The sequence below is a fragment of the Ascaphus truei genome, chromosome 12, assembly GCF_040206685.1.
Source record: "Ascaphus truei isolate aAscTru1 chromosome 12, aAscTru1.hap1, whole genome shotgun sequence".
In the NCBI taxonomy this organism is placed as follows: Eukaryota; Metazoa; Chordata; class Amphibia; order Anura; family Ascaphidae; genus Ascaphus; species Ascaphus truei.
The window spans coordinates 28278915-28301930 of NC_134494.1; the positions used below are offsets into that span (position 1 = coordinate 28278915).

The 23016-nt window shown below is 43.7% G+C and overlaps 1 protein-coding gene across 3 annotated transcripts in view; it reads left to right on the plus strand.

Moving 5' to 3' along the window:
- Positions 1-23016, plus strand: part of PARVA (parvin alpha) — an 80659-nt gene that overhangs the window by 48676 nt on the left and 8967 nt on the right. For all 3 annotated transcript variants that reach the window (XM_075567136.1, XM_075567135.1, XM_075567137.1), the window contains exons 4-8: positions 3048-3150; positions 11401-11541; positions 14743-14858; positions 17106-17164; positions 22924-22943. In XM_075567136.1, the coding sequence (XP_075423251.1) occupies positions 3048-3150; positions 11401-11541; positions 14743-14858; positions 17106-17164; positions 22924-22943 (439 nt within the window). The remainder of the gene's footprint in view (positions 1-3047; positions 3151-11400; positions 11542-14742; positions 14859-17105; positions 17165-22923; positions 22944-23016) is intronic.

The following is a 23016-nucleotide window of genomic DNA, read 5'->3' on the forward strand; positions in this document are numbered from 1 at the left end:
AACCCTGGTGTGAGCGAAGTGCCTATGTGTGCCAGAGCCTACTTCTTAACAATTAATACATTCTGCAAATTGATTTAACTTTGGGATCTGACATCGCTCCCCATTTACCAATTGCCTCCAAACTCGGCTATTCTCATTAACCGCCCTGAAACAAATTTGCTCTGCCCGTCCAGTTTGGGAGAGTAAGCGATGTGCAATAATTTTTCAGGGGCTAATAAAAACTTGCAGAAATAACACAATCAATTGATCTAGCTGTGTTTGGCTGTGTCATCACTTGATTGGAAAATCAATATTATGACTGATATTGGAACGCTCGCGGGCCCTATCCTCGCTTTTTGCTAGAGGTCATTGTGACACAACGGAATCCTGGTAGCTGTACTTGTGCAGTCTGATCAGAAGAGTGAAATGACAATTACATAGACAAGGGCAAATATTGATATAGAATCCCCAACATGCTTCTAATTACAGACGTCTCTGCAGAATAAATAATTGATGAAGCTGCTACATACAGTATTATGCAATGTAATATTCTATTGTATCATTATGCTGGTCTGATCTTTTCTGGACCTTGCAGTATGAGTTACTGTTTATCCTTTGGATTTCCGTTTGAGAATCCTTCTTGTTACATCGTGTTAGATCACTTTAGAAACTGAATTTGCAAAGATTGTGCAGAACAAAATATAGCTTGTACAAGTACATCAAAAGACATATAGTACACAAAAAACGGTATGTTGAACACATTCAGCAATTAGACTTTTGCATTCTGTGTGTGTTTGTTTGTGTGTGTGTTACTGCAGCGGTGCGTAAAGTGGGGGGATACTCGCTGCGAGGGGCGCAAGGTTTACAGAGGCCCCCGCACGCTTCCCGAATACATTTAAATTAATGTCGGGGGAGCTGCAGGGCCTCTGTAAACTTCTACTTACCTTGTTTCAGACGCTTCTGGTCACGCGTCGCCGTGGCAATGCGGCGTCAAATGACGGCATGGGTTCATGTGACGTTGCGTTGCCGTGACAACATGTCGCCAGGACCGTCTGAAGCAAGGTTAGCAGGCGGGGCGCGAGGCGAGGGGAACAGGCGGCAAGGGGGTGCAGGGAAAAAAAGATTGCGCTCCCCTGTGTTACTGTATTATGGATTCTGCTGAACTAGAATTAGTAAGTTGAGTACAATTTAAGATCAGAAATGGGTATGTTGTAAGATAATGTTACTCTATAACCTGCATATTGTGAGGCTATTAGCAAATCAACCAGACAATATAGTGAGCACCTCTGTTGACTGCATTCAATATCATGTTGTTAACCATAGCCATTTTTACTTTCACATATTTCCCAAGTAATTGTTAATGAAGTCACATTCATGAATTCGGCTTAGTATTGCAGCAGTACAAATTAACATGGTTCATCCATGTTCATGACTCTCCCATTCCCAATAAACACACCGTACAACTTCTTAGGAGAATTAGCGGCCACAGCATTTATTTATTACATCAGATAAGTATCCCCCAATTAGGAACCCAGCCAGATTGCTCTGCCCACACCTACCGGAGGTCTAGGGATACCCTCAGCTCATGCTCATCTTGCCATTCAGGATCTTAATCTGAATTCACTGAGCCCCGGAAGGTACCAACCCACCTACCGTCTGGTCTGGCCACCATTTGCGACGGTCACCACCATTCCGGCCACCAAGCCTGGAATGGTAGCGCCTTCCCCACCTAAATTACTTCTGTGGTCTGTGACCTCCCTCCAGGAGCCAATACTGACCGAGTCCCCCTCCCAGAGTAACATTACTTCCGCCAACTCATACCCCAAGCTGTGACAAAACCGAGCATAATCTCGACATCCTTCATGCCGAAAAACAGGGTGGGTGGCTGGGACTTCACTCCAGTAGATCCTAGAAGAAAGAGGAAGCTAGGATCCCTCCCCCTTGCCCCAAGTACCCCTTACGTAACCGTCCCCCACACACGGCACTATAGGGGAGGGGCCCCTCGACCTTAAGTCATGCCGCCTCTTCCTTAGGAGCCTAGGGCTTTCCTTATATTACTTACATATCAGGGCACCTTCTGGTGGAACAAAACAATGGTACCGGGCACTTCTAATAGTGAATTAATGACAATAATACAGGTGATATAAACATGATGTGAATTACAAGAAAATATATAAATATATATATAGTGAATAAAAAATCCTTCACCAAATGTGAAAAAATATATAATAAGCAGCTCTACACCCTTAAAGGACTGTCCATGTTCCCTGCTGGCGTGCTGAGCGGGTGCTTTCCCTGGCCTTGCGGTTGCTTACCGCACGCACTGTCAGCAGGCGTCAGGGGGCGGGCTGGGGGCGGGCGCGTCACTGGCCGGGGGTGGGCCAGTGACGTCACGGAGCTGGTTCGCCCTCATTGGGTGAACCACTCACGTGACCGGCCTGTCGCGCCGGCAAGCGGGGGAATTTAAAATTCCCCTAAGACCTGCGCTTCCGCAAGCGCGCGGAAGCGCAGGTGAGCCCCTACTAAAGCCGCTCTAATTGCGGCTGTAGGGGCTCAGTGGTGAGCGGGAGCGCGCGTCAGCCCGCTTCCGCCAGCAAGCGCTAAACATGGCCAAGGCCTTACATATGCACACGAAGGTGCCTGATATAAGTATAAACAAAGCAGCCCCCAGCAGTTAGCAAACATACATATCAGGGTACCTTCTGGTGGGCCTAAATAAACCTTAAACCTATACAGTATGTTAGTTTGTGGTGCTTATCCTTTCTATTGATCTGTGCTGCTTGAGGTTTGCAGGTCCAGAAAGTCTCCTCCAATCAAAGTGGTCAATTCGTAAGGAATTCTGAAGTCTTTGGGAATAACGCCATTTCTACAACGATTCATTATCTGTACAAACTTAGCCTGTTTAAATAAAGTATTTCCGTGGAACGCTGCTGGGCTGTCATTTTCGCATTATCTTGTATAAGTGCAGAATTTGCTTTGTGATTGAAAACCATTTATCCGACCGAATGGCTAAAACAGCATTATATTTCTGCTGGCTAATGCTTTCGACTTTTTGTATTTCCACCCAGGTTCTAATTGACTGGATTAATGATGTGCTAGTTGGAGAGAGAATCATTGTGAAGGATCTGGCTGAGGATATGTACGACGGGCAGGTTTTGCAGAAACTTTTTGGTAAGAATCAAATGAAATACAATGCAGAATTACAGCGGTGCTTATGTAGTCTAGTTCTGAGACTTCGTAGTGCTACAGTGTGGTGGGAACTCGTTCATACTGTATGACAATACAGTAAATCGTCTTTACCGACTTGTACTGTAAAACTGGCATATTCCTAGGAATTCACCATAGCATAAGTCTTACACAATGCAGTGTTTATTTCGTACAGAGAAAGACATTTCCAGTCAGTATAAAACATTGTTATTTTGTCTTCTGGTGAACGCTGAAAAGTGCACATGGCTTTTTACTGTTTATGCGAGAGCTGCTATTAGCAGCAATATGTGTTTATCAATCAGTTGTGTAGTATTAGAATAATTAGATAATACTCACGGCATTTTTTTCCTCGCGCATTATGCCTTTTTTAAGCTTACATATTCAAAACTCTCTCTCTCTCTCTCTCTCTCTCTCTCTCTCTCTCTCTCTCTCTCTCTCTCTCTCTCTCTCTCTCTCTCTCTCTCTCTCTCTCTCTCTCTCTCTCTCTCTCTCTCTCTCTCTCTCTCTCTCTCTCTCTCTGTGTATATCAGCTGTGTATTATTACATAATACTCAATTTTTACTCACACGTTTTTTGCCCCTTTTAATGAGTTTTAATATATTAAGCTTCCTTGGGTTGCTATAGCAACTATTTACAAAAGCACAGCACTTCCTCCTTTGAAATAGGCGGCCATATTGTGATCCCGGGAAAGCAGGATCTCTGCCGATCGTTTGCTGCAGTGGAAGCACTGGATTGCTGTGTGATTATGGGGCAAGGCAGGTTTGGGGACATTTGAGACAATAATGTTCTCATACAGTAGGTGTACTTTCTCCTTGCTGTACTTACCAGAACGCCCTCCTACTGTCTCTGTACATCCTTCTTACCTACCAATTAGATTGTAAGCTCTTCGAAGCAGGGACTCCTCTTCCCGAATGCTACTTTTATGTCTGATGCACTTATTCCCATGATCTATTATTTGTATTATTTGTCATTTATATGATTGTCACGTGTATTACTACTGTGAAGTGCTATGTACATTAATGGCGCTATATAAAAACATACATGCTGTACAGTAGAGGGTTTTCATCACTTTTTTTTTTTACTCGCTGTAACTTCATTGTGTACCCAGTCCTACAGCATAAAGACAAATGAAAGAGCTTTGATAGCAAGCATAAAAAACTGTGGAAAAACAACATCAACGTTTTTTTGGGGTGGGGGCTACTATTTTTAGTCTACTCTGATAGGATACATCATTTTAATGCATTTTGGCTGAGCTTCCTAATTGTGATGCTGGTATAAAGCTGGAGTTTTCTCTTCTTTTTAATGCAGTTGTAAACGATTCCGATTAGAATCATTACCCAGAACCCCTGGCTCCAGTGGAAACTCTGTATGCTAAGGGTCGTGGTGAAAAGCAGGGTTGCAGACCCGCCTGAGACGTGCTCACCAATGATATTTTTATTTAATACGTCTAAAATAAATACCTTGGAGTGATATTAAGTGGGAAGACTTTCAATGCTGTTGTTTTTGCTTTAATGTGTTACTTATTGTACCTACAATCTGCGGGTAGCAATCATACCAGTCATTGAAGACACACGGTAGTGATCGACAACCTTCTTCTGACCTCGGCTCTAGCGCTCCTTGTGACAGCCAAACTTCATCTTTCATCCATTATTTCTTTAAAAAAAAAAAATGCTACATCCTTTTAGCTGAGCGTCAGAACTTACTGACCCTGGCCATGCCTAATATGAGGTTCATTGATTTCCAATATTATATCTCAGCCAATAGTAGACAGAGAAGAATGCATCTTAGCTTTCAGCCTTTCTTCCCCTACCGTACCAAAGTAGCATTTTTAGTACCCTCACCACTTTGTATCTTTGAGCTCCGAAGCTGCACACTGCTTCTTGTTATGTAGTGCAGGCAGCTACAGCACTTACATCTGTCATGTGCGCCACACTAGAAACCTCCAAATGTTCTCTCATTGACATGTTTCTCCGTCCGCCTGCTACTTTGTATTTCTCTCAGCGACATGGTTTTTATTGTAAAGAAATCTTTTAGTACAGTATATCCGATCACATAGGCAGCCGTTTACTTATATAACTGGGGTCACGCCATGGACTATAGAAAGCAGAGCTGCAAAGAGAGAGGAGAGCAGCAGACCTGAAATCTAGCAGAAAGAAGAGCCAGTGAGCAGAAATGGTACTTAAAGCAGGGATATAGGTTCCATTTATTGTTTTGTTTTTTTAATGTTTACTACAGGATTGGAGCAGGAGGTCTATGGAGTTGAGCCCCATTAATTTCACCTCTGGCGACCCCTTGCTACCAGAGATATACCACCGTAGGGGTGCCGGTATCTCAACGGAGTGTAAAGGTCCTGATCACGCAGGCCAATAGGAAGCCACACTGGATGATGTCACGGCTTCCTATTGGCCCGCATGACACAGGATATTTAAACAACGCCATTTTGTTAGGCCCACAGTTCCCTGGATGCATAGATACCAGCACATCGGTAAATATCTCAGGATGCAGAGCTGAAATTAACACATAACACAGTTCAGCTCCGGAGACCCCCTGCTTCAATCCTGCAATAAAAAAAACAAACACTAAATGAAACCTGTATTGCTGCATTAATACCAGGAATAAATATTTCGCTGTTCGGAGATACAGTATGGATTTTCCCCGAGTACAGACTACAATCGAAAGAACCTGTCCAGCACCCAGAAAAAGGCACAGAAATCCAGTCTGGAAAATGTGAACATAAAAAGGCCAGCATGGCGTGTTACTGCTATACTTTAATATCACAAATCAGTATCATAAACAATGCTCACTGAAAATTAGCAGCAATGATTTACAGATGACCCTTCAAGGGATGACGGAGGTTTGGATTTTCCCAAAACGTTGCTCAATTTGATCAACTCCTGTAGGCAGCTGTTCACCATACTAACTCCCACCTTCATTGGATCGCTCATGATCATTGCTGCTGCCCCATCTACAGTATACAACCCATGGACTTTTGGGTATGACAGTAAGTCGAAATAAAATACATGTATATGTTGGAGGACTTGGTGCCATTTTGTTTTCCAATTTTTTATTTTGTTTTGTTCTTGTACATTTTTACTGTTACAGCAGGTTTTGGGATTTGTCTGCCTTTCTTGGATTCAGGAAAATACTTTTGTTATTTTAATAAGTACAGCTCAACCCCCTTATAACGCTGTGCTTGGGGTCCAAAGAATCACATCGCGCTATAAGCGGATCGCGTTAGAAATAATGTACAATTGTATGCATTGTACAATAAAGTATTTAAGACACCAATAATCGTGTTGAAAAGTATTCATAAATACGAAAATTGGGAGCAATGCTTGCATCACGTTATAAGCGGATTCGCGTTGTAACGGTACTCCCGGTTTCACACAATGGGGCGTGGGATATCCCTAGTTACACGTTTTCAGAGGGTGGGTATAAGATATCCCTAGTTACACGTTATCAGGGGGTGGGAATATGATGCCCGCGGTCATTACCAGGGATACAAGGCCGGCGGGCAGCCTCCGTTCACTCACCTCCTCCTCCCGCTCGTTCCTGAAGCACAGGCAGGCCGCCCGCTTCTTGAATCCCTCCCGGTCGTAAGTCCGAGTCTGGTTCGGCTTGAACTTCATCATAGAGGCGGCGGCTCCTCCTCCCGCTCCGGCTGTTGCTGTCACCTCGGCCGCCGCACCGCTTCCTCCCCGTACACCGACCCCCACCCCCGCTCGCGTTATAACGGGGTTGAGTTGTACTTAATACCAGCTCAGAAGACCTACAAGGTTATGTGGAGATTACATTCTGTATCTTGTTTTCCTAGTGGGGGTTTAATATCGGGGTTGCTTAAATAGACTAGAGTTTCTAAGTCTGTGCTTTAAAAATCCACATATGAATTACAACTTGAACCATAGAGAGAAACAGGCTACAGAATATCCAATTTGGATATAGTCGTACGAGTGGCAGATAAAGGAGGTAGGTTGGTACTCCAGGACAGAGGGGATTATTGCTGTGATGGTGAACCCATTTTTATCAGATAAAGTCTCCTATTGTAGACTTAAATCTGACCCTACTAGTGAATTTCAAGTTCAAATGAAAAATATGTTGGATGAAGTTTATAATGTGGGAATATTCACTGTCAGAATATAATTTCCTTTTGGTTTCTACTCCGACTGTGCCCCTCTTTTACCACATACAGCTCAACCCCGTTATAGCGCGATCCGCTACAACGCGAATCCGCTTATAACGCGATGCAAGCGTGGCTCCCAATTTTCGTATTTGTGAATACTTTACAACACGATTATTGGTATCTTAAATATTTTATTGTAAAATGCATACATTTCTAATGCGATCCGCTTATAGCGCGATGTGATTCTTTGGAACCCAAGCACAGCGTTATAAGGGGGTTGAGCTGTACCAAAGATCCATAAATCACTCATTGATCCTTCGGCTCGCCCAATCAACTCAGGAATTAACTCTGACGTCTAATGTATCACATTATTTGGATTTTTATTTGCAGCCTTTAGTTTCTAAACTCCTTTCTTATTTAAAGGATACTACTCCAGTGTTGTTAATACTTGAAGACTATGTATGCGATACATACACCAACTATCGATTGGCAACACTTGATATACAACATCTATATACAGGCGGTCCACGCTTATCCGCCGGAATCCATCCTGCAAACCGCCGACGGATAATGGCCCGTCGGATTGCGGGTTCATCCTCATCCACGGCAGTGAGCGTCGGATAATGCGTCCACTGGATTGCATTATGCGGCGTTGGATAAGCCGTTCAACGGAAAGCAGACTGTCAGATAACGAGGACCACCTGTACGAGCATTCCTCATGCAGGAGGTCTTGAAGCGGTCAGTCATTTTTTACATTTATATGACAATATACCTTTTAATTCAGGTTTAAGTCTATTGATTTCATATTACGATAGAATTATTTTCTGTTTTATTCCAATTATTATTATTATTATTAACAGATTTGCGGTACCGCCATGGTTATACGCTTTGACTTCTTTTGCCACTTTATATATGGGATGGGGGGCGTCTTAACATATTGGAAGTGATGGTGTATCTCCTCCACCGCTCAAAATGTGCAGGAGATACGTCGATGTATTTTAGTCATCTGGGATGGAGATGAGGGATCCTTTTTTGCAATTTGTATCTACGCTCAATGATAAAGGTTATAACTTGAGATTTACCAGAACACTAATGTTCACTTTCTAGATCTGGCGATCTATATTGAGGACAATTTGTCTCTGCCCAAAAAACTCACTTTAAGCAAACTAATGTCAATTCGTATCCGGATCCATTAAGAAACCACGAGAAAAAATATATTGAAAATATCACTTACAGCTAGTTTTTAATGCTTAAGAGAAATTGCACTGATAGTTGCCAGTTTGAAAAGCAAGCAACATTCCTTATGGCAGGGGCTCTTAACTCCAGTCATCAAGCCCCCCAACAGGTCAGGTTATCAGGATATCCCTGCTTTAGCACAGATGTCTCAATCAGTGGCTCAGTCTTCCCACTGATTGAACCACCTGTGCTGAAGCAGGGATATCCTTAAAACCTGACCTGTTGGGGGGGTCTTGAGGACTGGAGTTGAGAACCCCTGCCTTCGGGAAAGGTTCTGATATTAAGGCTACCATGACATATGAGAAAGTAAGAGAAAGAGAGGTTCTCCACTGCAAAATCACAATAGATCTAAGAGAATGGTTAAAACTAAGGAGCATCGAGTGGATGTATCCAAAAATAGTAAACTGTATTCAACTTCCCATGTATCATTGCCAAGTACTGAAATAACAAAAGATGACAGTACCAACTTCGGTTCACTTTTGTTTATTACACAATACAGTTGGGCTCACAAGAAAGCTCTCAATAAACATTGGAATGTGTTATGCTTAGACCCCATTCTGGGGGTCTACTTTACTAGGCAAACCGGGAGTTGTGTTTAGGAAAGCCCACAACCTTAAGGGCATACAGGCTCCCAGTCAGTTGAAATTTTTTGAAGTAGGACTGTAAGAGACATGTGCAGAGGTACAACCAGGGAGACAGATTTTGGGAAATTAAACCATGGCTTTTATTCAGCCTGTCACTTTAAACAATACAGTTAAAGGAAATATACAAATAAATAAACATCCTATCCCTGTGCATGGGCTTACTCACTTTCCCAGTCCCTATCTGCAGGGCTGGGAGGATAAGCCTCTTTCCAACCTGTGACTCCAAAGTCCAAAGAGGTACCTGTAAGCAGGGGGCTCTTTATGTAAGTCTCTGGGTTGATGTCCATTGAGGGGCAACTCTGTGGCTGGTTCACGGGTCTGCTGTGCCCTGGAATAGAGGTCTATTTCCTGATGTCTTGTTATCGGCACAAACCTTCTACGCTCAAGATCTCTATTCTTGTGAGTCTCTTCTGGCAACAGAGTTGTCACTGTGCTCAAGAGATCTCCTGTAGTTCAACAGGAGGCTTTTGTACCTGTCTGATTAGCCAGGTGGAGACTGTGTGTATGTGTGTCATGTGACCCTCCTCTTCCTCTGTGCTCGGAAGTCTACAGGGAGAGGAGAGAGCTGCAGAGAGGAGAGAAATGCAGATGCCAGTACGTCCTCGTGTGGCAAAATTTACGCGATCCTGGTTATAACGCAGTCTCATTCTGTGGACCCGAGGACTGCGTTATAACGGGGTTCAGCTGTAAAAAGAAATGTAGACTTTGAGATTGATATATTACACTTATCTGTATAAGACATATAACACTTGGTACTTAGCTTCCTTTCAATTCTATATCAACATATATTTATACCTAATATTAACTTATCACTTGATTATTCATGAACAATATTCGCATATAGCTCAAACAGATCATTTATTTTTATCAGGAGTGTACATGGTGGCGCTATCATTCCTTTTGCAATTACCTTGTTGCAATCTATTATTGAATACACATTCAATTAACTCTATAATCAGTTGTGGATTATAATTTATGGCCTGTGGTGATTGGTGAAACGGGGTATGTAATATGTGGCTGTGACTCTCATACGTGTACCCCTGGTAAAACACGCTCTGTGCGAAACGCGTAGAGGTCACGTAACGTTCCGTCCATAATAGTAGTTGAAAGCCATGTTGACACCCGGAGGGCTGTGCGGTGCCTGTAACAGCGTGACCGGAGAGGCTTTGTTCTGGAGAGAACCATCGGACCCCCACGGACCACCAGTGGATTCAGGGTGAGCACACCGAGCATTGGCTCAACCTTGGGGTACCCCTCTAAACCGGCATATGCCCTGTTAGTGCACGTTTTTCAGGACTCTGATCTCAAACCGGGATCTCCCCGTGGTTAACCCCTCTGAGACTCAACAAGCAGTATTTGCACATCAGCTTCATTTGCACACCACTATTTATTTTAATATTGATATTGTTTGATTTTAATTGTGATTTATTGTTGGTTTTGATTGTGATCTTAGGGACACGATCTATCATAAAAGTGTTTAGTTTCACCACTACCCCTTGGTCTGCGCTTCCATTTCTTTCTCTTTCTTTTTTCACCATTTATCAGGGACTGGGCTTCCCTGTTTTAGGAAGCTACGCTACCAATTGGGTTTTGGTTTTTCTTACACATTTATTTATTAAATTTTTCAAGACCCTATACGCTCTGGATTGCTTCATGTCACACATTTTTATTGTACTATTCTATTAATATTTTTAGTCCTCTATTTATAGTAGCACCTTATTTGGCGCACTCCATTTCTTTTTTTTGCTTTTGAAAGCCATGTTGATCCTGGTACAGACGTTTAGTATACATTGGCGGTGATCCTCTCCGGAGATTAACACACATGGATCTGCAGAACGTCGCCTATCTCGTGTTCCTTGTACAACTTGATGAATGGTTTTTATCATCTTTTCCTTTATTGTACGTTTATGACATACTGTTCTACGTATATGTATCGTCTGTTGTATATTTTCAATGATGAATACATTTTTTTGTATGGTGCGCTGTTTGCATTCTTTTCTTTGTCTTTTTGAAACCTCCTATGGATATCTCTATAGGTGTTTATTGATCTTCTCCTGCAAACAAGCCGAAACGGAAGAAGTTCTTTACCGATACATCACCTTGGGAAAGCGCGAGCGCGGTTATCACATTGTCTTCTTAGCCTGTATTGCTGTGTTTCAGGTGAAAACAAGGCATTTCTGCATAAAACATCCCCTCTTTTATTCTGTAACGCAGAGAAACTTGAAGGTGAGAAATTGAATGTCGCTGAAGTCACACAGTCAGAAATTGCTCAGAAGCAAAAACTTCAGACTGTGCTGGAAAAGATCAACGAAACACTGAAGCTGACACCGAGAACCGTCAAGTGGAATGTTGACTGTGAGTTTATGTTGTGCCAAACTTCATGCTAAGATCAGTGCAGCCCTGTGTAGGACCAAACTGAACCAAATAGCATTGATATGTTTAATAGGGTAAAACTAGGGGATTGATGCATAGGAATTCTTAAATCAGTGGTGCGCCTCCCTTGATGTTTTGTATTTACATCTCTGAATGGTTGCTGTCAATCATTGCCTTTGCCGTAGTGCTAAGCTAACCATACTGTATGTATATACAGTCCCTGCCTGTCAAATGACTAACAAGGAACATGATAAGGAAAACATAATCGATATCTTGGCTGTATAACCTCTGTTCATGTAATGTAACTTTAAGAGACGTGTGCAGGGTATGCAATGGAGACCGTTTTTAAGGTGACATTAATTACCTGTTCCTTTAAACAATACCGCAAACAAACATATACATAAAACAATAAACACCTATCCCTGTGTAAGGGCTAACGTACTTCCCCAGTCCCTCTCTGCAAGGCTGGGGTGGGAAAGCCCCTTACCCACTTAACACCCCAAAGTCTCAGCGGTACCTTAACGCAGATGGCCCTTCAGGTCAGTGGTGTCCGGGTAGGTGTCTGCTTGAGGGTCCAGGCATAGAGGTCTGGTCCCCTTGTGTCTTGCTCTAAGAACACAGCCCTCCTTTTCCTTATGGCAGCTCCATTGTGAGCTAAGGAATTCCCTTCCTGTGTCTCACATGACACTCGTTACAGAGCTCTCATTAGTCCAGGTGGAGACTAGTTAATTGAGTGGCTGCAAATAACTATCTCTCTGCTGGATTCTCAGAGCTCTGAGGCTGTTTTATTTAAACAGGGATAAGTCGCTGTTACAGTAACCATGTATTGAAATCATAACTCTGTGCCCAGGACATACCTGAAAATAAGAGGTAACTCTCAATGTACAGTATTACCTCCTGGTAAAACACTTTATAAATAAAATAAATAACAGGTACGGGGTGTAGCACCCCTCCCTCCCAATCCTGTCCCCCCTCCCCCCATCAACTATGGTGATTTGAAAAATATGAATAATTCACATAGTTTTAACCTGATTAAATGTACCGCTGCCATGAGTTCAGTTTGGTCATAAGTGGATTTAGTGTGATGTATTTTTATTTTGCATGAGCTAAAACGTATTTTTATATAGATGTTTTTGAATCCACTACAATGTATACTTTGGGTACATATTCCAGTTATCAGGAACTTGGGATGTGCACTGTTCATAAGTTGCATTTATATGCACATGTACAATACTAATCCGTGGACAACACATGTTGCTAATATATACACCGATTTCACACAAAAGCCATTAACGTTTCAGGTTCATACACAGTGTGCACATGGCAGAATTCTAAATAAATTCAGGAGGCGATGAGATTTTGATGCACTGAATAATTTGTGTTGATTCCTTGGTGCGGAATTTTACCAAACAGATTAACAAACGTACGATTTAGACGCAGTAACAACTAGTGACTAATCAAAATAGCCTTTCCTTGTATGATTTGGATAACTAGCACCTTCCTGATGGAGCGTTTAAAAAATAATTAAAAAAAACCCTGTCATTCAATAAACCAGTCGGTTAAATAAACAGAAAAGTTGAAGTTCAGTATGGTGAAGGCGTATTTGAAGAATAAGAGGTCTGTTCAGTAAAGTTTGCTGGCTTCATAACTAGTGCAGCATCAGTGCAAAAAGCAGTACTGCTGTATATTAGACACTGCAGCAACGCAGAGACCTTTAAATAACAACCATTTATCTGCATTGCTGTTTCCGTAACCCCCCTAAGTCTAGTGTTGGAATTTATACTGACACAAAGCAGGGGTGAGCAACTCCAGTCCTCGCGCCCACCAGCAGGTCAGGTGTTCAGGATATCCCTGCTTCAGCACAGGTGACTCAGTCAGTGATTGAACCACCTGTGCTGAAGCAGGGATATCCTGAAAACCTGACCTGTTGGTGGCCCTTGCGGACTGGCCCACGCCTGCATGAAACAAATCCACGTTTATCTTAAGAGAGAACATTTCTCCTTATCTTTTTCTCCGACGTTTCTGATGTCGCGGCGTCAACTGACGTTTTGTTGCCATGGCGACACTTCGTGAGAAGCCACCGGAGACAAAATAAGGGAACTCACAGAGGCCTCGAGCGTGATCCCCAGCGTTTTATTTAAATGCTTTGGATAAGAGCACAGGGCCTCTGTAAGCGCCGTGCCCCCCTAGAAAATCTTGCGCCCCCCAGTTTGCACACCCCTAGAGTACACATAAACAGTGTTTAGGATCATATCTGATCTAATACAATTATTTGCTGATTTCTTTCTCAAGATGAAAACAGAACAATGTGACTTTATGCTGGAATTGCTACATTTCTAGTAATTGATTTGCATTTTTAGATTGTTGTCTGTGTCACTATGGGTCAGACTGTTCCCATTGCAGCTTGACCTTGGGAAAGTCCTTTAGCTACATCCTTTTGTGTCATCTCGGCGTATCCGGAGTAGGATGCGTCCTCCCCTTCCACAGACCTCTGTTTTGACCTTCTCTGCCAAGCAGTGAACGAACCGAACCCCCGTTAAAAAGGAAAATGTTTCATTTCAAATACATAGATATTCATTAGTTTCCAAAATCGGATTTTATTGGTACGTTCACAAAATGCAATAATATATATATATGTAATATCTCATGGTACAGGTAAAAGGTGCTGCACCTTTATTGAAAGCATCATCTTGTAACACTGCTTCTTTAATAAAAACACATAGATAACAGGGTCTTTGTCTGAGGGCTGTTTGCACTGAGCAGTGCTGGAGCTGACTCTATCCTCTGCAGAGTAATGACGGAATTGATCCTGAAGCACTTTCCACAGCTAACGATTCACAAGGGTCCAGCAGAATCGGCCGTGATTTCTGTGCTCACATTTAAAGGCCTGATGATTTAATAGCACCTCGCCATTTGTCAGAAGATGTGAAGACGCTGCAATCGTTCTTATATGGTGCAGCCAAGGGATGCCAAAATAAGACGATAACAGGCCAGCTGTGGCACAGGCATGTTAAGATAACTTACCTTGTCAAATAATTGAGAGAGAGAGAGAGAGGGGTTCAGGACATGGAGAAAGTACTATACCCCTGACAGCTGCACACTAGACATGTGTTTTTCATTAACATCCTCATCGAACGTTTGTATGGAAATGACTTCCTGTTGATATATATATTTTTGTTGCAGCTGTTCATGCCAAATCTGTGGTAGCCATCCTTCATCTTTTAGTGGCGTTATCCCAATACTTCCGGGCACCTATCCGACTTCCAGATCATGTCACCATTCAAGTTGTCGTTGTCCAGGTAACTTGGGGTTTCAACCCTCCCCAACGTATCCGTTGCATACAAGCTTTCATAAAATAATCATCTAGAATAACTTTATAGGTGTTTCAATTTCAGCTCACATAGATCTCCTTATCAGATAACATCTCTTGACTGAAGGGGACCTGTGTGATTTTTTGCTAGCTAATGTACACCATTGTATCATTTTCCTGGTGGTCCAAGAAACGGTATCGCAACCAGCGGATAATCCAGCGTTTAGGAACATCACAGCTACTTGTTGCTGTTCATGTGGAATACACTTTGACACTGATCAGGCTGCAGTTAAAAGAAATACTGAGCAAAGGTACATTCCTGCAGATGTTTAAGTCATTGTCTGCTTAGAAAACGCAGTCCCAGATAAAGACCAAGATTACAGCTGCTAAACACAACTGCTAACTCAACCCATTCCAGACAGCAAATGTAACATCTTGAGGTTGGGGTCTATTGTTTGCTAGTATTGTTGGTTTGAGTGAGTACCTGGAATCTGGACTGGAAAAGGTGTGTGTGTGTGTTCTTTTGGTTATATAATTTTTTTCCCATGAGCCTTGTGTTCCTGCAGTTCTAGAGAGGTTCACAGTATAATTATACAGTGCAGAAGGCTTATTTACGGGAAGTGGATATGTTCCCCCTGCACGTTACATTGCTATGCAATTCATTCTGGCACCGTCCACAGAGCAGTAACTTCGTAAAATACAAAATCTGCCGTTTACATATCTGTATGTGCTGCATGCATGGTTGGCAAAGCATAGGCTTCGTTTATAGTGGCGGCGCGCACAAAACAAATGAACGTTGTCCAATGAGCGCGCGATTTTTGAAAAGGCGTTTGAAATTGTTCTAGCTGCGCGACGGCCGCGTTACGTGAGCAGTTCAGCCAATGAGGGCGAACCGCTCACGTGATGTCACGGCCATGCCTCCACCACGCTTCCCGATGCCTACAGTGCAGGTTTCGCGCACAAAGCGCGAGTGACATCACGCGGTCGCGTGCGCTCACTGATGCCACAACTATAAACAAGGCCATAGAAAGCATACATACACATGGGTGGCACAGATCACATGCAAGTGCAAAACTAAATAATGCAGCACCCATGAACCGCCACCATACAACGTTCCACGGGGCCAGAAATTGACTTTATATATTTTGCTTTACTTTTTTTTTTTTTTTAATGGTTTGTAATCCTAATATAAAAAAAAAATCAAGCTGATCAACTATGGTACCAATTTCAGTTTGATTTGCAATTTTTTCTCTTGCATTTTCTCTCGTTTCTTACACTCCTAGTTTAGCAGGTTTTTTTTACGTTTAATCTATCAAGTTAGAATAACCTACATCTCGATTTTGTCTGATCTCTCACAGATGCTGCAATTGCAACAGGTCAGAGAACTGCAGGCTGTAACTTTTGGCTTTTATTTATAATATAAGCTGCATTCTTTTCTATCTCCGAGAAACTGGAACTGCGCCCGTGTTTAAAATACGACTGATTTGTGTTTCATTAGCTAATTCTGACGACATTCTGTCAATAACACAAGTTGATTATCTGATGGCAATTTGTAAACCATTAAAGGAATGGACCAGGTACAGATACAAAGATAAGATAGAAAATAAAATAATGATCACAAGGACATTCGGCAACGAGAGGCTCCCCAAGATATCATTCAATGTAGCCTACCCTGCTGTTATAACATACTCGCTTCTTTAATATCGGTTGTGCAGTTGATTCTGTTACATGTTTTGTTGAATACTGTGTTACAGCTCAACCCCCTTATAACGCTGTGCTTGGGGTCCAAAGCATCACATCGCGTTATAAGCGGATCGCATTAGAAATAATGCACAATTGTATGCATTGTACAATAAAGTATAAAGTATATATGATACCAATAATCGTGTTGTAAAGTATTCATAAATATGACAATTGGGAGCCACGGGTGCATCGCGTTATAACGGATCGCGCTATAACAGGGTTGAGCTGTACTTCTTTTAAATATTAGTAAATGGATTATCTATAAGAGGAACAGCAAGACAGGCATAGAGCGTTTGAAAGACTAACCCCGTTCTAGAGGTTTCTGAAACCCTTTCTAGAGGTATACTGTACATTAGAATCAGCCTGTATTCAGAGCATTTCTGGTCTCTTTTGGGGTATAAAGAGCGTCTGGAACAGACGTCTTGGCTTTTTAAAAATATAACATTTTAGCTTAAAATCATCACCTTCGTTTTCTTCATTTATTTGCTTTCAGAAGCTAGATGGAGCGCTGCAATCTCGACAAATCCAAGAGGAAATCACTGGTAACACAGAGTATGTCATCACCGCTGTTGCCAACATCTCTGTAATGGGACACAGATGTTTCTGAGAAATGCGATCCATTTGCTGATCTTAATGAGGTCCTGGAGTGGTGAATGTCCAGCCAGTTCTTTACGGCTGAGTCTGAGATACAAACATGCAGAGCCGAAAACCCCAGACATGATAAGGCACGCCACGGGGACCACATGGAGATTAACTCCTTTCCTACCGAAAGGCTACCCTATCACTAAACAGAATAAAGCTGCAGTGCCGCCTCATATAAGGCGGCTCAGTTGGTAGTGCTACATAGGAATACAAATGGCACCCATTGTACCTACCTCCCTATAGCCTCTATGAAAATACATAACTTTCTGTTCTAAGGCTGAGTTCCTGCTAGCGCTGAGCGCGCTCATGCTTGGAGCGCGCTCCAAGAATGAGCGCCGGGTGTCCTGCATGTACGCGCCCGGGGGGGCATTGCAGGTAGTTGAGCGCGCTGGAAAGTATAATTTTTTAGTTTATCGAAGCGCAGAGTGCGTGTGTGCCCGCGCACGAGCGCGTAGGGACTTGCATATATCCATATATGTAAGTAACCTCCGCAATGGCTGCCCGCTCAGCGCTAGCGGGGACGCAGCCTTAATGGAAACAGAGAGGGCATCCATCTAAAAAGCAGCCCTGATTATAGCACCGTAAGCATGTTTAATATCCATATATGTCAAGAACAACACATACATAGTTATACAGTACACAAGCTGTCAAAAACCCTTTTACGTATTTATTAACTAGCAAAGATCAATTTACGTTTCTGATACCTTTTAAACTTGTCAGCTAAATAGTTCTTTATAGGTTTAATAGAGTGTATAGAGATTATTTCCCAGAATCCCTGGCGGCAGTGGAAGCAGTGTATGCTGAGAGATAATGGGGAAAGGCGGGTTGCAGCTTGCAGACCTGTCAGAGACATGTGAATGTGCTAACAAGTGGTATTTTTATTTGCTGTATACTGAACGGTGGAGGGGTTTTGTCACTTTTGTTTTACCCACCATAACTTATTTAAGGTGTGGTTGAAACCTATCCCAGCTTCATATTGCAAAGTCAGTATAACCTGCCTCACACTGATTACATCCAACAAGTCGAAATAGCTGTCTGTGTGTAGGTTTACTGGCTCTGCACTTATTTAACCCAGGTTGTGCTGAAAAAGCTGTGTAATACGGCAAGCATAAGCTTATACGGGTCCATGTTAAAATAGGCAAGAAGCAAAAGGCGACACTGATTTGCATGTCGTTTCCCGGAAACCCTGGCTGCAATGGAAGCATTATATGCTAAGAGATAATGGGGAAGAGCAGCGTTGCAGACCTGTGACTGTGCTCTTAAGTGATATTTTTATTTGCTTTAGAGCTTATGAAAGACAGGTCAATGCATGCAAGACCTGTGCGATTACAAAAGCTCTGTACATACAGTATTATATTACACCTAGCAAGACGTCTCTTCTCTGTCCTTTGAAAGCTAAATATGGTCAGAGCTGAAGAAGGCTCTTGACAAAGGGATGTTGCCTGAAAACGTTGAGTCTCTCTGGGTGGGTGTGTCAACCTATGTAAGTCTTTAATTAACACACAATCACAGCAAGCTGTAACCCCAGAACCCACTACATCATGTGTGTGTGTGTGTGTGTGTGTGTGTGTGTGTGTGTGTGTGTGTGTGTGTGTGTGTGTGTGTGTGTGTGTGTGTGTGTGTGTGTGTGTGTGTGTATGTATATATATATATATATATATATATGTGTATGTATGTATGTATGTATATATATGTATATATATATATATATATATATATATATATATATATATATATATATTACTGTATGTTCACTTGCATGTCTTAGACAGGTCTACAAGACCTGTCTAAGACATGCAAGTGAACATACAGTAATATTTACAGTTGCTTTATGCTTTACTGTGGAGAGTTTTTGTCACTTTTTTTACCCATCATAACCTTAATAATTGTGGTATATATATATATACATATATATAAAATATTTGTGTCATGTTAAAAGGAGTGCTACTGAGCGTGGCCAAATGTATACAACAAAAGACAAAAATATCCAATGTGACAAAATCCATAGTTAAATACTTAAATATTAGTATTCTCATGAGAAGTGTTCGACAAATCACCCAAAAATCTACTCGCCCAACCAAAAAATCTACTCGCCACCTAGTCCCGCCCCCACCCCCAGTCCCGCCCCCAACCCCGCTTTAAAATAAAATATATAAATAAAATACATTTAATAAATTCCTAGTCAGAACATTCGTTTTTGACATAAATGTATTTATTGTATTACATTATACTACAATTAGTCTGTGTGTGTGTGTGTGTGTATGTGTGTGCGTGCGTGCGTGCGTGCGTGCGTGCGTGTGTGTGTAAATGTTGGATCTAGAAATAAAAGCCAGGTGTGAATGAATAGTTTCCTGAACCCCATAACTAGTGCCTGGACGCCCCCGCTTCACAATATCTAAAGCACAAATCCCGCCTGGGATCTTACATGATCCGCAGTCCCTCAATGTCCAGGTACCCTCATTCCCGCAATGTTATACATTGGAGGGGATGTGTTCCCTACCTGTCTTCTGGGTTAGGGGGGGTTCCGATGTCTTCCGTGTGAAGCTTGAGTCAGATCTGGAAGAAAGCAGTATAGGTTATTTCGGTGTAGTATAGGGCAGTTAAGATATGTAGGGTAAATAAGAGATCCAGATCCAGAGTGTGGGTGACAGAGAGAGAGAGAGAGAGGGAGTGTGGGGGAGAGAGAGAGAGAGAGAGAGAGAGAGAGTGGGGGAGAGAGAGAGTGTGGGGGGCAGAGAGAGAGTGTGGGGGGCAGAGAGAGAGAGAGTGTGGGGGAGAGAGAGAGTGAGTGTGGGGGAGAGAGAGTGAGTGTGGGGGAGAGAGAGTGAGTGTGGGGGAGAGAGTGAGTGTGGGGGAGAGAGAGAGTGTGGGGGAGAGAGAGAGAGAGAGAGAGTGTGGGGGGGAGAGAGAGAGTGTGGGGGAGAGAGAGAGTGTGGGGGAGAGAGAGTGTGGGGGGAGAGAGAGAGAGAGTGGGGGGTAGAGAGAGAGTGGGGGGAGAGAGAGAGTGGGGGGAGAGAGAGAGTGTGGGGGGAGAGAGAGTGGGGGAGAGAGTGTGGGGGAGAGAGTGAGTGGGGGAGAGAGAGAGTGGGGAGGGAGGGAGGGAGAGAGAGAGTGGGGGAGGGAGAGAGAGAGTGGGAGGGAGAGAGAGAGTGGGGGGGAGAGAGAGAGTGGGTGGGGTGGCGGGGTGATTGGGGGGTGGGGTGGCGGGGTGATTGGAGGGTGGGGTAATGTGACACTTCTGGTATCCTGCCCACACACAGTCCCACGCACACCCATGCACACACACACACACTCTCCAATGCATGCACACACACCCATGCACACACACTCTCTCTCGCATGCATCCACACACATACTCTCCCATGCATGCACACACACACTCTCCCATGCATGCACACACACACTCTCCCATGCATGCACACACACTCTTCCATGCATGCACACACACACTCTCCCATGCATGCATACACACACACACACACACACACACACTCTCTCTCTCTCCCATGCATACACACGCACACACATACACACACACACACACACACACACACACACACACACACACTCACACTCCCATGCATGCATACACACACACACACACACACACACACACACACACACACACACACACACACACTTTCCCATGCATGCACACGCACACACATACACACACACACACACTCCCATGCATGCATACACACACACACACACACACACACACACACACTTTCCCATGCATGCACACGCACACACATACACACACACACACACACACACTTTCCCATGCATGCACACACACACACACCCATACACGCACACACATACACACACACACACACAACAGGGGGAAGAAGAGGAAAGGCCGTGCGACCGAGCACCACCACCACTGCCCCGCTCGCCCCCCCGTGACCATCTCCCGCCCTGCGCTGACAGCCACGGGACAGTGGGGAAGCGGAGACAAAGTAGGTAAGGGGGGAACACCCCCGCTACCATCTACAGCCCCGCGCGGGGATCGGGGTAGCGGGAAGTGATGCGGGAAGCCGGGGTAAGCGGGGAACACCCCCACTACCATCACCCGCCCCCCAAGGGTATCGCGGGAAGCCGGGGTAAGCGGGGAACACCCCCACTACCATCACCCGCCCCCCAAGGGTATCGCGGGAAGCCGGGGTAAGCGGGGAACACCCCCAATACCATCACCAGCCCCGCGCGGGTATCGCGGGAAGCCGGGGTAAGCGGGGAACACCCACTACCATCACCCGGGGATCGGGGGAAGCTGGAAGTGGAGCGGGAAGCCGGGGGGGAGAAACGGGGGGAGACACCTCCGCCCCGCGCGGGAAGCCGGGGTAAGCGGGGCCGGGGAGAGAAGGGGGAACACCCACTCTACCATATCCAGCCACGCGCGGGTATTGGGGGGGGGAGTAAGGGGGAACTGCAGGAGGCAGGGAAGGAGCAGAGGGGATGGAGGATTGGAGAGTACTTACTCTAGTACTCTCCAACAGATCTCCGGCCAGAAAAAAATGGCAGTTCGTTGGGGGCGGGCTCATATAGAGCCTGGCCGCGCGCCCACAAAGCCTGGGAGCGTGCGCCAATCAGCTGTCAGATAGGGGGAGTTTTTTTTTTTTGTTTCAGGCAGCTCGAGCGGGGAAATTTAAAAAAACAAACACGTGTGCTGCTTGGGCCAATATTTACTCGCCCAGAGGTTAAATCCACCCGCCCCGGGCGTGTAAATGTATAGGATTGTCGAGCACTGCTCATGAGTAAGGGTCATTTAGTTAAACCCTTTGGCCAAAGCGTTATAAGCCTGCAGCCACGTCACGGCATGACCAGTATGCAGGTCCTAACCCTACCTGTGAACATTCTCATTTACCTCTGCAGGGGAGAGAGAATGACCACAGTGGGTCTGTCCTGCACAGGAACATGGAAACACCTGCTACTTATAAAATGGGGTGGGGTGAGCTTAAACCCTGGGAGGAGGTGCCACTAACCTCCAAACAACTGATAGCAGTTGAAAATTAAAATTAATAAACACACAATCCCAGCAAGCTCTAACCCCAGAACCCACCACATCATATATATATATTTGTATCATAAGGAGTGTTATTGAGCATGGCCAAATGTATACAACAAAAGACAAAAATACACAATGCTACATCCAACGTGGCAAGATACATAGTTAAATACTTCAATGTTTGTATTCTCATGAGTAAGAGTCATTTAGTTAAACCCTTTGGCCAAAGCGTTATAAGCCTGCAGCCACTCTCTATGTAAGTCTTTATGGATTGATATTTTCTGTAAAAGTATGTTAACACAAGCCTGGTATTTTTGCAAATCTGGTGTCCTGATTATAATATAACAGTTTGGAGGATAGAGATTTTTTTTCGCTACATTCGTTTATTAGAGACCTGAAGAAGGTCACGGTGCTCAAATACATCTGAAAATGTCAAGTCACATTAGATTCCGTTGACATTGGCCAGTATAGTTGATAATGAAGATCTAAATGAGATTAAAGGAGATGCCTTTATATACATATTTTAAACTGCATGGACACTTAAAATGCCATATATGCTGTGGCTAAAAGGTAAAAGTGAAGTCGGTGGGTAGAAAGGTTTTGGGGGGATGTGGATTTCAGAAAATGTATTTTGACACTTTTTTTTTTGTCTTTTAAGGGCTTTATCAGGAAGACATGGTAAGTTCACTAAGGCCATTTATCATTCCTTATTCAGGGGTTGCGGCTTCTATTGATTCTACCTTGTTTATCC